Genomic DNA, 16975 nt, shown 5'->3' with positions numbered 1-16975 from the left:
GCTATGGGTGCTCCTTTAAATATGTCAATATATTGTTAATAATAGCTGCCTTTAGTCACCATTAAGATAGACAACTAAACCAAATTGGAAATCCAAAGTTAGTTTCTAAAGACAAAAAAAATGTATCAGCTGGGACCCTTCAATGATGAACCTGAATTGTTGTTGTTGCTTCTATTATGATCCACCAACACTTGCTTTCCCTAATGTCGTCAACTTTTACTTCGGTTGCCACCCTTAGAGGTTTTTGAATTTTCTCTCCTGTTTTGGCAGCGATCGTGCATGGATTTAAGCAACAGTCTAACTATCCTGTGGAGAAATATGTCATTTTCATAATTTGTACTGTTGCATGTGAGCTGTGGCTCTGCTGGTAACACTCTTGCCTCAGAGTCAGACAGTTGTAGGTTCATGTCTAGCTGTAGAAACCCAGCACCAACCCTAGGCTGACATTCCACTGCAGTTTTGATGGAGTATGGCATTGTTGGAGTGTCATAGGTGAGGGGTTAAATCGAGATCCCATCAGGTTGATGTAAGCAATCCCACAGCACTATTTTGAAGAATAGGAGAGTATCCCAGATTTTCTCAAACTTGCCTCATCCTATTTATAATACATTCAGTCCATTAAGTCTGTACTGGTCTCAGAGCAATCCCATTCTCCACCATTTTCCTCCGACCTATTCTCCTCCCACAAAATTTCCCTGATTCTCCTTTCACCCATCTACACTGGAGGCAATTTACAGTAACCAATTTAACTGACCAACCTGCTTGTCTTTGGGACCACCGTGGGGAAACCCATGTGCTCATTGGGATAACATGCAAACTTCATATAGACAGCACCAAAGATCAATATAAAATCCAGGTCATTGGAACTCTGAGACAGCAGCACTACCTGGTGCACCACTGCACTGATGTAATATTCTGGACAATGAAACAGATAAGGGTCTCGACCCAAAACGTCGACTGCTTATTTCCCTCCATAGATGCTGCCTGACCTGCTGAGTTCCTCCAGCGATCTGTGTGTGTTGCTCCAGATTCCAGTATCTGCAGAATCTCTTGTGTCAACACTTATTAACGCATTGTTCTTGTAGGAGTTTGCAGTGTGCAAATTGGCTGCAGCATTTAATGCATGACATGTGACTACACTTCAGAAGTACTCTGCTGTAAAAAGTTTATGAAGGAGATGTGAAGGGCTCTCTGTAAGTGCTAGTCTGTTGTTTTTAATTATTTGAAACTCTTTTGCCCAGGATACTGCTGCATGTACTCAATGATGTAACAATGGGTTTGATATTCAAAACATTTGACATTTAACACTGAGGTGAGCAGTTTGTACCACAGCAGGACTTAGCAATCATAATTACCTGAAACTACCTGAGAGTTGGTATTTAGGGTCCAGTTTTAACTGAACTTGTTCTGTTCCTCTACCATGCTGATTGATCTAAATGCATTTAAGGATGGTGAAGTATTCTATTAGTTCGCACTGACATCAAGGCATAAAGTTAGAACTCCATTCTTCATTTAGTTAGTTCCCAAATAGGCCGCTAGGTGGCAGACTCCACAATGTTCACATGCTCCATTGCAGTGAGTCAGGATAACAAATAGCAGAATCGTACTTCTATCTGCCTCATCATTAAGCTGCAGTAATGGTAACTACAGGTATTTTCCCCTTGTCCTACCATCTTCCTACCACTGGAGCATGATCAGAAAGCACCATATCAGGAGCAGGTCTTTAAACCTAAGTTAATTTGCTTTATATCAAACTTCTCCTCAACTGTTTAAATTTCAGTAGCAGAAGCTACTTTATGGTATGGTGATTTCTGCCTTTGACACCCTCACTCAGCAAATCAATCATTGCTTGATTTAAAACAGGAAATCCTTTTTGTAATTTCCCACTATCTCCCTCTCTGGATCACAGATTTTATCCTGTAAAAGATTCACATCTATTGATCCTTCAAATCTGCTCCCCTCTGAAATCCTGAAAATCAACTTATTTCCTTTACTGAAGTTCTTTCCCCTTTCCCTTCAAAACAACTGTTGCCCCTCCAGTTCAAAAAAAATCTCCAACCACGCTCCATCTCTGCCCTCCCTTCCCTATCTAAGGGTTTTCTTACCTCCTAGTCCACAACCTTCTGCTTAGAAACTCACTGTCCCAAACTCTTTGTTATCTTTCTCAAATCACCAAAAAACTCAAGTATTGCTGTGGGTAACATTGTGACTCACAGTTCCCTTTCAGCCACCTTGACTGTTAAACGGTGTGCACAATACAATTGTCTTCCATCAGCTCTTCCTCATCATTGAGCTCCAGGGGATTTATCTCCAAGTGGCTTCATTCCTACCTAACAAAGGAACTTCACAATGTCTGCCTTCTTCTTTGTGTTACCAACTATAGGATATCTCTGATGCAGCCTCTAGTAATGGAGGTTTAATCTTCATTTTGATATTTGGGTTCTGGTGGGGAGCAGTGATGCAATATAGCTATTGTATAATAAGTTATTAAACCATTAGAAAGAAATGTTTTAAACTATTGAAAGTAAATACATTCTTTGAGTTCAGTAGGAATCCAAGAAAAAGTACACCCACGTTGTAACAATCAAGCATTCATTTGTTACAATGAACAGTGATTGAACAGAAACTACAGCAGGAACTCAAATTTCATCAAGAATTTGACACCAAATGTCAACATAAAAGTTGACATAAAGGGAGCAGTTTTAATTTTATGATCTACTCAAATTAATGGTGCACAAAACTGCAGTTCTGTTTTATTTCTTCATTTGGGCCACAGCCCATAAGACTGACGTGATGAGGACAAGTTAAAATGTTGCTCTCATTCTTGAGTGTCACCTTTCAGCTCCCCTTCAAAAAAAAACTGAGTGAAGAATACAGTCTTAATGTGCCCAAGAGGTGTAAATCACCTCGCAAGGCAATGAGTATCTAGACTTCTTTGAAGTCTTCGTAAAGTCAATAACCAGGTACCACAATCATCTCCAAATAGAATTTTAAATCAGCTCTTGGCTTCAGAACAAATGAGAGATTGAATCTTTTCAATTTTTGTTGTGCTAATTATTTTTTTGGAGAGTCTAATTGGAACTATGTCCACTTTAGCCTCAGAAGTAGTTTGATTATAAAAATCTTTTCTCATTGATATCTTTAAATGGATAGAACAGAATTGTTAGATTGCTTAGTTCACTATAATTTAAAAGAAAATGAATTGTTAATTCGGGAAAATTCTCCACTTCTATGATGGCTGTCTCATTGTGCTTCTGTCTTAGGAGCATACTTCAATTTAGATTCATTCTAGGGTATAGAAACTGGGAAACTTCTCCCCATCATCGGGCTGTTAAAACTGGGGGGCATATGTTTAGGTGTAAGAGGTTTAGAGGGGTTCTAAGTTAGAAATTTTTCAGCCTGAGGGGGAGCTGGAGACAGTGACTCTGACAGCTTTAAATAAATATCTCAGCAAGCACTTGAATCGCCAAAGCAGAGAAGGCTATGGACCAAGTGCTGATACATGGATTAATATAGGTGGGCACTTAATGGTTTGGAATGCATTGCAATGGGCTGCAGAGCTTGTTTTGTGGTATATGACTCTGTGGATTCCTTCCAATGTGAATCTGAATTAAGCAAGAGGCAGAAGTATAACCTGTAGCAGCAGCAATATTTAATGTTACTGATGTGAGTGGTAAGGGTACAAACTGGCTACGGTACACATGCAAGCTCAGCTATGAATTGAGTTGATCTACTGTCTAGTGTTAAACCAACATGATGAAATATATCAGAAACTCTCTGACCAGAATATTCAATGGATCAAGAAAATTTAATCAGTTTTCCTACAATGTATTGCCATACAATCTGCCTATCAGTGAAGCAGTTCTTGGGGATTATTGGGCCCAAGTAATTGACTGAGTGAATACAATGTGGGATTGCATTCAAATTAAGTTGGGTCTGGTACTAGTGTCCTTTTATTTCATCCAGCCAAAGAATTGTTATTTCATATTTAACAACTTTGAGATTAAAATGAAGTTGTGGTTATCCTCATCAAAATGGAAGAAGACTATTATTTCAGATTGTCTTACAAACAATATTTAGTAAACATTACTTTTTCATCCTTACCAAAATTATTCACATGATACAAAACGACAGTGTGGAACTTTGGAAGAAACATCCTTAGAACTGTAATTGTCACAAATTCAACAGCTTTCTTAAAACATTTCTTTTTAAACTTCAAAAATATGTTTAAGAAAGAATTTGCATTTATTTGTTAAAAGCATCCATGGGCCTGTTGCATAAAGATTATGAAGCTTCTCCAATCAACCTTGCATTTCAGACTTAGTCCTTTTGACTTTGAGATGGATTAATATGGAAAGTGTTGGTATTGCTACACACTCAAAGGGAAAGAAATATTGGAGAAGAATGGTTTTATCAACTACGATGAGTACCTCTTTGGTGGTATACTATCAGAGAGAGAAACCTGATTTTAAAATGTACCTGACCTTTGTCTTCATTGAAAGAAAATTCAGACATGTTCCACTCTGAAAGAGGCATTTCCCTACACCAAAGTGTACATACAAATAGTGAAGATAAAAATGCATCTCCCACCGCTACCATGTGCTTTCATTTGCAACGTATTTCCTTTACTTCCAGAAGAAATTAGTTTAGGTTTTAAAGGCTACATCACAGTGGATATCAAATAGTGGGTAGCAAAACTTTGGATCCTTTTCCCCCTCCAGAGGTTTGTACCCTTTCCAATCACATCAGTAAACTTAACATTCACTGCTGCAGGTTATACTTCTGCCTTTTGCTTAATTCAGATCGAATAACACACCTCCAAAACCAGGTGTGCCACTGCACTTTAGTTGCAAATCCTTTCACAAGTCCAGCCGATCTTCTGCTCTGTTTTGTGGCAATTGGACTGCACCAACTTGTCTAATTTTTTGGTGGATGGGTACAGAATATGTTGGGAAGAATTTAACATGGAGATCTTTGAAACAAAATCCCATAAGAATAATCTGTGGAGGTTTTGCCACAGTGCTGCAAGGGTGGAATCAGATCTAAATAAAACAAAATGCCAGCAAGCTAAATATAAATGTGAATGATCAAACTCTCCGGAGCTCAGTTTGGCCCTGCTGAAAGGACGCTGAGAATGTTAATGAACAAAACATTTGAAGGATACTGGCTTAACTGTTTATGTTGATATTGCTGAAATTGGCAAGGATATTTTGTTCATCAAGAATAAATTCTGGGTGAATGCTTTATGTTTAACCTTTCACAGGAGGTAAAGTAAGTTGGTAACAGTCCAAAATAATACAAAATTGCACATAACAGACAGGAGGCCTGGTCTCAAAGGGTTCAGTGGGTATTTCCCATTCACTTCTTGGTAATTTTTTTTTTCCGGATCAGGTACTAGAAGCAAGATCGTAGCTAACAGGAGCTCTAAATTGCTGATGATCGATGTCCATACTGAAGAACTAATGATAGAATAACTGCATTACTTGAATCATATTCTGCCACTGATTACGCTGAAATAAGTCAGTCTGAATGTAGTTTATTTAAATTTTGCCTGTAACTTTGGAATAAGGAGTTAAAGAATGGTAAAATTATTTCCATGATCATGTCTGGGCCACTTGGAACCTTTCTATCTGCAACTAATTTTCTGAAGGTCCTATTTGCAATTTACAGAGGTTTCATAATAATGGCTGAGCATCTTTGAGGCTGATGGATATGTATGACATTATCTGACATTGCCTTAAATTTAAATCATAAATTTGATGAATTTTCCCAAAAGGTTACAATATGTGAAAGCTAAAGTCTCATCAAAGCAATGAGAGAACACTTAGTTAATTCCAATTAGATATTCAAATAATAACACACCACAGCTGAATAGATTTTTTTTAAATTCTCTGATTCTCCATCTCTTAATATCAGTTTAAGATCAGTTGCTTGTGAACAGTGCTGAGTTATATTGCTTGAGCCTTTGGAAGTTTACTGTCAGAAGGTAGTACTAGATATCTCACTATATAATAATATTGGTAAAATAAGACAACAATCATGATATCCTTTTGAAAATGACAAGACATGACAAAATTCCACTTGTTTCTATTGAATCTTTTGAATGCTGTTTCTCTGTGCATGATTTTGTACCAAAGAGCAATAGGAGCTAATTGCTACAAGTAGATATTAAAATAAACATTTGTTGAAGTTAGTTCACAATCTAAAACTTTAATCAAATTAACTTTGAGTAAGGTGTTGGCCACAGCCTCCACTATTTTGTAATGAGAGCTGCATATCTGCTGACTCTTTTTAAGAATGTCTTGGTTTACGAAACCAGTAATCCAGGGCTTACGAATTAAATAACAAACTTTTTGAGAGTGGGGAAAAATAACCATGAAGGCTGTACTGTAATCATAAATCATGTCTTCACCACTGTCCTACACTGAGGGGAATTTGGCATCTCTAACCAGACTGACAGACTGATTCCAGCTGACATTTGAACCCCCGCCCCCAACCCTCCAGAGTCCTTATGATGCATAAGATGTAACAGCGATAAATAATCCCAACAAATGCCAAAGGGGATTGAAGGAGGATGAGAAAAGGAAACTTGTCACTGCTCTGGGTGCACTATTGCGGGAGCACCATCTCTAACATGGCAGCAGCAGGTTGCTAAGCACCTCCTTACCAGGGACGGCAGTAAATCTGAGCTTGCCACAGTACCAGATGCCTCAATGTTTAAAAAAGAAATACTGTTCATTACATTTGAAAAATAATCATATTTCTATGAAATAATCAGCCAGAATTTTGCTTGAAAATAAAATGAAAGAGGGACCCACCTGGCTCCATCTGCATATTTTTTTTCTTGACTGCTTCCAACTATCACCCAGCTGCCTGTCTCCCAACTCCACCACCCCCCCTTCTCCTGGTTCCTTCTGCCCATTATCCTTTACCCCTCCTCACTCCACCCATCACCAACCAGCCCCTGTCTCACCGCTACCCCCTCTCCTCTATCTTCCCTCCCAGCTCAGTCCCGACACAGTGTCTCGACCCAAAATATCAACAGTTCCTTTCCTCCCCACAGAAGCTGCCTGATCCACAAAAGGAAAGGTGTCTGATGGGATGAGGAGAGCTCGAGTGATGGTGATGGTGCCGGGTGAAATGTTATAGAGACTAGTGAATAATAAAAGGGATGTCTGGGATAGGGAGAGTGAATAGGAGTTGATAATGAAATCTGAGATAACCGGAAGAGGAAAAGGGAGTGGCACTGAATTAAACAAAAAATTATAAATTGAATGTACTGAACATGTAACTAATTTGTTAAAGTAAATAGAATAACAATTTAAGTGGAGTTAGTGGCTGAGCAGGGTAAAATTGTCTATCAGTTTCATTCAGCTAGGGAATGCCAATGTGCACATTGAATAATAATTTCAACCGCTGTACATTTGAACAAGTTTTTAACCCTGCAGAAATTACTTCCACAGAAAGAGCAGTTGTTTTTAATGAAACCTTATGCATTTCTTGGGCTGTCTGCTGCATTACTTCTGTAGCATTTCCAAACTCTTCAATGCTGAAGTTTCTTTGAAATGCTTTCACTTTTTGTTTGTGTAATACAACTTCTTTTCCCTCTTCTCTGAAATGAGTTATTTTATAATTGCTTTGCTGATTGTCTTAATTTATGTTCCTTTCATTTACTTTATGATTTACTGTTTTATTCACTTCCCCCGCCCTTCACTACATATAAAGGCGGGTAATCATCGGGATGCCAATGCTGATCAGAAGAATCCCAACATGCTCACGGTAGGAGCAATTGTAACTAGTTATCGTGGTGATGTTACTGTGATTTCTAGTCGTTAATGTGTCTTGGCTGTCCACCCTGTGTCATGTGGTGTAATTGTTCCAAAGTGTCTTAAATTTTTGCTGGTTGTAAGAAATCTGAATACAGAACACATGAAATTCATTGATAAGTGCTGTTAATTGATAAGGTTTTGTTAAGTGCTGAGAATGACTGACTATATTGACTGATAGCGCAGCTTCCAGCAGCATAGAATAAGTTGTAGTCAGGGGACTAATTAAAACATGAGTAGTTAATATTTTACTCAACTTGAGATCCTAGTTCCTGATTTGAATCTGGTTGGAACCACACTGTGGCTTAATAGACACTGCAGATCTCTTTCAAATTTGTTTTCAAAATGTTGCTTTTTTTTTGCTTCAGAGTGCAAGCTGTATTTAAGACTTAGCAAACTGTTTATTAGAATTAATTCCTGTGATTGGCAGTACTGCTGATATTAACTCATGAGAAAGTTTTGTTCATTAAAGTCAACTGAATATGGTCTTACAGCTGAGAAATAGTCATTCAGCCACATGGCCTGCCCTGAGAGTACTGGTTCTTCAGCAGAGCTATGCAATTAGATCTTCACTCTTCTAATATTTCCCTTTGTGAAAGTTACAATTAAGTCAGTCAAGCAGTACATTCCTAAATTGATACAACTCACTGTAATGAAATGTTTTCTTGCATTGCCTCAACCTTAGCACCATTTCCTCTCCTTTACCAACATTTTTTCCATTGGAGCTATTTATTTGTCAAAAACCATTTACAATTTTGAACACCTGCCAGTTCCCCTCATCATCATTTCTTGGAGAGGGCAATCCCATTTTTTCCAATCTCCCCAGAAAAGGCCCTTCTCCCTGATGTCGTTCTTTAAACTCTTCTGAAGACCATTCATCCTTCCTAACTTTCCTAAAGAATTGAGCACAATATCCCCTCTTGCATTTTTACTCAGTGCAAGTATTAACCATGCCAATAATCCCATATGCATTGTTAACAACCTTGACAACTACTCCTGCATCTTCTTTTCAAAATCACCATTTAGCTTATAAAGACTGCAGTATATGTAACTGTGTGATGTGTGCTTGAAGTATGTATGGCATATGTAGCCATGCACAGTGCAGTTGAACAGAGTGGAATAAACAGGATGTATGTGCTTTAGCTCTTGTCCAGGTTGTTTAGTGATCCATATTTTTAGCTTTATATGTGATTAGAATAAAAACTTCACATCCATTTGGCAAATTGACTGACAGCATTGGTTACCGCATCATCAGATTGAGGCCACTGAGCGTAGTGACAGGTAACTGACAGGTAGAGAACAGGTAGAGAGGGTGCAGAGGAGATTTACCAGGATGCTGCCTGGATTGGAGAGCATGTCTTACGAGGATAGGTTGAGCGAGCTAGGGCTTTTCTCTTTGGAGCAATGGAGGATGAGAGGTGACTTGATAGAGGTGTACAAGATGATATGAGGCATAGATCGAGTGGACAGTCAGAGACCTTTTCCCAGGACCAAAATGGCTCACACAAGGGGGCATAATTTTAAGGTGATCGGAGCAAGGTATAGGGGGGATGTCAGAGGCAAGTTTTTTTACACAAAGAGTGGTGGGTGCGTGGAATGCACTGCTGACAGAGGTAGTAGAGGCAGATACATTAGGGACATTTAAAAGACTCTTAGAGAGCCACATGAACGATAGAAAAATGGAGGGCTAAGTGGGAGGGAAGGGTTAGATAGATCTTAGAGCAGGATAAAATGTCAGCACAATGTCGTGGGCCGAAGGGCCTGTACTGTGCTGTAATGTTTGATGTTTAAGTGAACATCTGCATGAGTTGTGGGATGGGCGCTGCTTCAGATACTTCGGGCATGCACTTCTGGCAAGGATGAACACGATTCTTCTGGAGAAGAGTTACAGATCTGGTGCAGACAATGTAGACCACCCAATGGAACCAACGGTACAGGAATCGCATTGAGAACAGTGTTACAGTTATTGAAATTAAATGGAATGGGCAATGAAATGACTGGAAACTATGCTTTGGCTGTAACGTCACCAGTTTTGCTGAGAGCAGCATCAAACAGAAGAGGAGGTAATGGTTACTCAGACTTGAGCTAATTACATTGACAGTTTTTGTATATGATTGGGACCATATACCTTCCAACTCATACAGAAAACATAGGGAAATGTTCTTCAAAGCAATAATGCAGTGGAAATTGAAGGTGAGAATGCAGCTGCATAAAACAATGCTACACCCTTGTGCTAGGAAGTGGATCTTCTGAAATAGGCTTTTAACAAACCACCTAAGATCATGAAAAGCAAAAGATGTGTCATTTAGTGAGATAGTGAAAAAGGTACAGAATCACTTTACTCCAAACCCTTCAACTTGTGGAGAGTTACAAAATGGGGAAGATGACAGGCAAGACTGTCAGTCAATATGCATCTTGCTGAAGTACTGAAACCCAGGTATCTTCTGAGACCATGCGCAGCATGTCAAATTTGTGGTTTAATCAATGAGTAAATTCGAGCAAAGTTATTAACCAGACAGCATCTTGCATTTCAATTTGCATGCAAAAATATGATGTCTGGAAGTTGAATTGAGGAAGACTGAGAAATTTTGCTCAATGCCAGGTACTCAGGTACAAATACAATCACTGTTTAGCCAGTGAAGAGTAGTGAAGATTACAGTTCTGAAGCAGCATCAAGAAGTATGTGGGTAAGGCTGGCATGAACTGCTGCTATTGAAGTGTAATGAAAGTCATTCATTCATTGTAAGGTAATTTAAGGTTCCATAACGGAGTCTGAAGCCAAAACACTTCCAGTGTGTGATAACTTCATCCTGTAAAGAAAGTCGAACTGAAGATCCACAGAGAACGTCTCCACAGTATCGAAGCCAACAAGAACAATGAAAAATTGGCCTTGTATAAAGTATTTATGCCACCAGTGATAATGTTAGAAAATCAAACAATGCCAGACAAAAGTATGATTACCTGGTTAGTGCACTAATGTGAACGTTGACATGGCAGCAAATTATTCAAGTATGAGTACGAATACAAGTGCCACTGAAGAAGAGTACGGTGCACTCAAAATCAAAAGACCTTAGAAGGGACAACATGGTTATTGAGTCACAGTTGTTAGTAAATAGTTACCGATGGTTGCAGCTGATTAGACTAACCAACCAACAGTCTTGGGCAACAGTTGGTTCAAAGCATTGAAGTTATACTGGAAAGAAGTGTTAAGCATGAATGCTTCAAGATTACCCTTGGATATCACCATTGCAGAAATGTTTGTGGATACTGACATGGGTATTGCAGGTTATATTGCCTATGTTCATTTCAAAGCAAATGCAAAACCAATATGCTGTGAGTCTTGGCATGCCTCACATGGCTTAAAGAGCCAGGCAGAGAGAAGATTAGATAAATTGGAACAAGTTCCGGTGAAGATGAACCAGAGTGGTCAACACCAATTGTAATAGTCCAATAATTTTGGCTACTTTAGATGTTATCACAAGGTGATATTGAACCAAGCAATTGATGACAAGCATTTCTATTACCTGCTTCAAAGGATGTAGATGCAGAGTTGGCAAGAGCCAAAGTTTTCATGAAACTAGATCTGTAACATGCATAAGGTCAATTGAATGTGGGTGAGGAAGTCAGTAATATTTGGCAACAAATATATATAAAGGCCTGTAATCCTACGCAAAGCAACCTAATGGTGTGAAATCTATGATTTTTTTTGTTCATAGTACCATGGGCAAGCTATTGCAAGGTATTGATTTTTTTATTGACTTTGCCATCAAGAAGATATACTAATAGTACAAGTACAGAAGAAGAAAATCTTCAACTATTAGAAGTGTTCAAGTGTTAACCATAAAAGAAGAAAATATATAGAAAGTAGGTCATCTTGGACTACAAGTAGATACAAATGGATAGCACCAATAAAAAAAAGTGGAAGCAATTCTGAAGGCAAGGAAACCTGAAAACATGAGAACTCGGGCCATTCTTAGGCATTGTACATTATGCTATGTTTTCACCAGTCCTTCCAACACCACCAATGCCATTACACCAATTAATGAAGAAAGATTAAAAAAACATAGAATTGGGAAAAGTGCAGAGGGGTTAAATCTGCAATAATGTATATATGTGAATCACTTTCTTTTAAATCAGTAGAGGTAAATGTCAGTGCAGAGTGGAGGCTATGGTCAGATCGGCCATGATCTTGTTGAATTGTGGAGCAAGCTCCAGGGACTGAGTCACCTTAATTTGTTTGTTTGTTTGTATGTAAAGAGGGGGAAGCGGTGTCCTGAATGTAAAGATGTGATTTGTGGATGATAAATGCACATGTTCCCTGTGTAGTTGAAGAAAGTGGAATAAAGAGGATGCAGGTGTTTTAGGAGTTCATACTATCTCTTAATGATTCACTATACTCCTGACATTACCAAAAGATAGAATAATAGCCCACATACATTATGTGGCATCTGCTCCTTCGTAAAATGAATTTCACACTGTACATTTGCCCATTTTGCCACTCTGTAGATTTATACATGATATTCTGCCCAGGTACAGATTGTTAATATATATCAGAATGAGTAGTGCTCCTAATTTCTAATGTTTGTAATATTTTAGCCAAATATTACCAGCGAAGGAATTGGTTGGAAGTATATATTTATGCATGTTTGACGAAGATGCCTTTTCACGAGACCACAGATAATTGCTGAGGCATGCTAAATATATAAATTGAGTCTCTGAATATCATTGAGTTCAAAGACCCCTCAAAATAAGTTTCCTTGAACTAAAAAATCTAAAAAGTTCAAGAGAGAGAGAGAATCTGGAAAACACTGCCAATTAGGAGTCTGTGCAACTTCTTTGTAAAACACTTGTAACAATTGCTCCCTAATATATCCTTAACACTTAATTTGCAGCTGATGTTTTCCGGGAAACTGCTTGGAATGAAACCTTTCACTAAGTTCATACACCAAATGATGTTGATTCTTATAAAATGATATTGTACTAGAATGAGCAGGTCATTCTAGTTATAAAGTAGCCAATCAAAGGAGATATCTGGGCACTTCAATCAGTTCACAGTGACACATTCTGGCACGGTTCACACAAGGTTTAAATCTGCTTGCTGCAGAAACCAAAAAACTTAAACTCTCTAATCTATTTGCTACCTTCTCCAAAGGAGTGAGTTATCGAAATGTACTGAGCATTGTTTTTAACGGTACTTTCATGGCAAATTGTGGTTAACTTGTGAAATTCCATTAATTAGGGCATAAACTAGGAATTAGGTGATTAAGACATCATGAATGACTCTAAAATATTCTGACAGCTAACGAGGATATTCACTTTTTTAATTTCTGTATATTTATCACTTTACAGGCACCATGCACTTCCAAAATAACAAGTAAAGAAAGGATGTAGTGCTTATTAATCTTTGTTATTTTGCAGCCCAAGCCACGTCTGCAGCGAGGTGGGAGCTCGGCTTCACTCCACAACACCCTCATGAGGAACAGCATCTTTCAGCTAATGATCAACACTCTGGATCCACTGGCTGAAGGTAATCTACTACACCAGGATGTGAAACTGTACATAAAGAGTTACCTCTACTCCAGTTTGGAATTTTACAAACTGTTTTCAACAGTTTAGCTAGTATGCACTCACTTTTTTGTCTATCCTTTCATGACATAAAATGGTACCAAAGCATTAATGAGCATCTATTATGGAGAAGGTACTGAGAGACCCTCCCCTTACCCAAAATGATGTTTGACAGAAAATTGCAGGCAATGATGACTCAAAGCTTACTAGGATATCAGTTCTCCCTGGGCAGCATTGCAAAATGAATGATAGTGACTTGCAACCCATTTTGTTAATCTCCCCAACTCATCTCCAATTTCCTTTTGCATTAAAAGTGATTTTTTATATGGCATGCATTTTGGGCTACAGGATATTGTAAAGCAATATGTATAGAATTTATCCTGTATGTGTTGATCTCCTTGAATGGCTAATATTATCCTTGTTCCAATAATAGGCCAACTAGCAAAAAATTCCCCAAGAAGGATTAGTTGAACTCTTCAGTGAGGCACATTTTTCTGGAGCCTCTTGGTTGCTTTGAACAGCAAGTTTGTACTAGCAGGGCCATGTTTTTTTAACAATTGTAAGATCTGGCTTTTAAAAGGTTTAAAACTGTTTTTCCTTCATAACCTGACTACCAGTTGGTTTTTCTTTCTAAGATTATATATCATATAGAAATGAGAAAAGGTTTCAAATTTGATGGGCAAGATCTGGGAATTCATGCAATGCTGGGTCAATTCCAATGTCTTGTTGAGATTTCTTGAATTATGATTTGATAAAAGCAATGGGTGTGAGACTGGTTCCAAAACTGTTACTTTAATTGACCAAGCATTGCTTGTAGTTATTGTGCATTTTATTTTCTGCTACATATATGATAATGATATTTTTACTTTATTTTCGCTCAATACTGAGCAATCCTTGGTTAGAATTGGTTTCAAGACATATCATAATCAATATCTAAGTACTAATCCAAAAATGGCCATTAATCCCAGCATTAGAAAAGCATCTGTATTATACCTTTGTAGTATTTATGTTTCTTACAACAAGGGCCTTCATGTTTTTATTAAATCACACTGTTCAATTAGAAGCAAATTGTGAGGTAAAATAGTGTCACTAGCATGAGACCATTTGAAAATAGATTCCGATTGATAAATTCATTCAGCTTTAAAGTTTAACTGACATGAAGGAGCAACAAGTCTCATTCACTATATTAAGTTGAATTATCACCCAGATTTTAACAGTTAGTGGTTTAAGTAATTGTGCTAACTAACTCAGCTTCCTAACAGAATAGTTAATTGAAGTTGGCTAAGCTCCAGGTTGCGCAATTGCACAAGATGACTTGGATCAGTTCACAAGGTACCCAGTCCATTCCTAATGGACTCAATTCATTAAGGACTGTTCAGAGAAAAGAAAAATCAAGAGCTAGTTTCCCTAGTTTAGTCAGATATCGGTTATAACTTTTTGTTTTGAAAGAAAATCAAAATTGGTTACAAGTTTCTATCTAGGCTGTCTTAGGTGATAGCCAATCACTGGGAAGATGATTAAATACCTGATAAAATTGGAAATGTTTCTTCAAGGGAGTAAAACTTGAGAGGTAATTTTTAACATAACTTGCTGAGCAAGACCATGGCAGTTTTAAGTTGACTTCCCATCTTACATCCTACTTAATTTTATTCTTCACTGACTTAATACAAAATAAAGCTCTGTGGGTAAAAACTAAGTGGCCAAGTCCAAACTACCTCAAACCTAGCTAGAATAAAATCGCCAATATAACAATCAATCATATAAGTCTAATGCTTTCATTCCTTCAAGGAACAGCAGTATATACATATACTGTGCATTGAACGAGATTTGGGGACAATTAATTTTTGAATGTGTCTCCTGTGTGCATTATTAAGAAAACTTCGATAAATAAATGAAGTATAAGATGTTTATGGAGAACTATATTTATCAAACTCTTAGGAATTGTGTACACTGAAATATACCAGTTTTTCCCTGAATAAGATGTTCCTTGAAACACTGAATTAAAATAATATAACATCTTGTTTTCATTTGCTACTTTTATGAATAAAGCAACAAAACTATTCAAAATAAATGAAAACAATATGGCAAATATGGTAAAATATGTGCTAAAGATACAAGCCACAAACTTCTGAGAATGGATATACAGATGGAGCAATACAATACAATGATTGATTCCTCAGACAAGGTTGCTCAATGTCTGCAGAGCTGCAATCTGCTAACTGAAGGACATAGAAATAATTGCCAGAATCAATTTAATGCTATTTTTAAAAATTGCAAAGAAAAATTCATTGCAATCAGGATAGCCGAGTGTACTACGGAAGAAGAATCATTCTGAAAGAAGACCCTCATGCCTGCTTAAACCACATCTGAGCTGGTTTCCCCTGAATCTATCAGTGGTGCAGCTGAAATGGAAGCATACAAGTTGGAAATTGGTAAGTGCAGCGTTATCAGACTTTTATCTGAAATATCTCACACACTCTATTTAACATTTAACACTTCTTTAAAGCATTATTAATCACTAGGCATGTGTAATTCTATACTAGTTATGTATATTTTAACAATTAACTACACTTACTTTATCAAAAGTGCACCATAGCTAGCCAATAAAAATTTAACAACAAAAAAATTTTTTAAAAGTACACTGGTTTGTTGCTTTGTTGTTCCAAATCTAAGATGTGTGCTGAAAATTTTGACACCATTAAATCCTTTTCATACAGGTTGAGCTGTCCATCAGACACAGGATATGTATCTCGACTGGAAAACAAGAATTGCTGCTGGGAAGAAGAGTTTCAGCCTCATGAGGATATCTAGGGTCATTGATGATGAGATTAGTGAGTTGTCAACATCAGAAATTGGGCACTTTCATTGCTTCTGAAGCTTTTCTTTGCAAAATCCTGATACTTGGTAGCAACTCTTGCTGCAGAGTGTGGGAAAACAAATTGGCGTGGTGTGCCAAATCATTTACCTTACCATTAACTAAGTCATCTTAAAATGCCCTCACTTAATCGACCCAATGAGGAATATCATGAATTCCAAGCCTGATTGCCTTCCAAAAAAATAGAATTCCTAGATTAAATCAATTTGAAATTGGGGGGGAAACAATTAAGTCCTCATTCAGAATATCTTTTAGAGGACTTCAAACTTCCAAAATAAAAAAAGACTCTTGGGTTCACTAAATTTGGTGACCTGTGATTCCTGGACACATTTGTAATGCTTAAGGGTGACCAACAACTGAAATAAATCAGGTTGAGGGTTCTAGTCACCATTTGCAGCACCATTAATTTCATCACCCAGACAAAGTGTATGGAGGATGCTAGTTTCTAACAGCAGGCACTTCTCATCTTCCTCACTCGATGGCCTTGCAGGAATCATGGGAAGCAAGTCAGTTCTGCAACATGGACAGCTGCGATTACAGTGAAGAAGCCCAGCCAGGAAAGTCCTTGCAGCTCCTCCCATTTTGTGCAAACTGTGGCAGAAGCTCCATTTCCACACTTTTGCTGCTTTTTGAGCAGGTTACATCAGCAAAGTGTGAGTAGCTCCAAGAAAATACTGAGCCAGGGAATATAAGAAACAACGTGTTTCAA

At 37.8% G+C, this 16975-nt stretch overlaps 1 protein-coding gene across 7 annotated transcripts in view; it reads left to right on the top strand.

The window, feature by feature from the left end:
- Positions 1 to 16975, top strand: part of LOC127572673 (sodium/potassium/calcium exchanger 2-like) — a 193961-nt gene that overhangs the window by 119166 nt on the left and 57820 nt on the right. For 4 of the 7 annotated variants that reach the window (XM_052020179.1, XM_052020175.1, XM_052020176.1 and 1 more), the window contains exons 3-4: positions 7726 to 7779; positions 13245 to 13353. In XM_052020179.1, coding sequence (XP_051876139.1) covers positions 7726 to 7779; positions 13245 to 13353 — 163 coding nt within the window. The remainder of the gene's footprint in view (positions 1 to 7725; positions 7780 to 13244; positions 13354 to 16975) is intronic. The other 3 variants (XM_052020181.1, XM_052020180.1, XM_052020182.1) reach the window with 1 other exon arrangement.

This window comes from Pristis pectinata, chromosome 7, assembly GCF_009764475.1.
Source record: "Pristis pectinata isolate sPriPec2 chromosome 7, sPriPec2.1.pri, whole genome shotgun sequence".
Lineage (NCBI taxonomy): Eukaryota > Metazoa > Chordata > Chondrichthyes > Rhinopristiformes > Pristidae > Pristis > Pristis pectinata.
The sequence above is the reverse complement of the archived record's forward strand: the minus strand, read 5'-3'. Positions and strand labels throughout refer to the sequence as shown.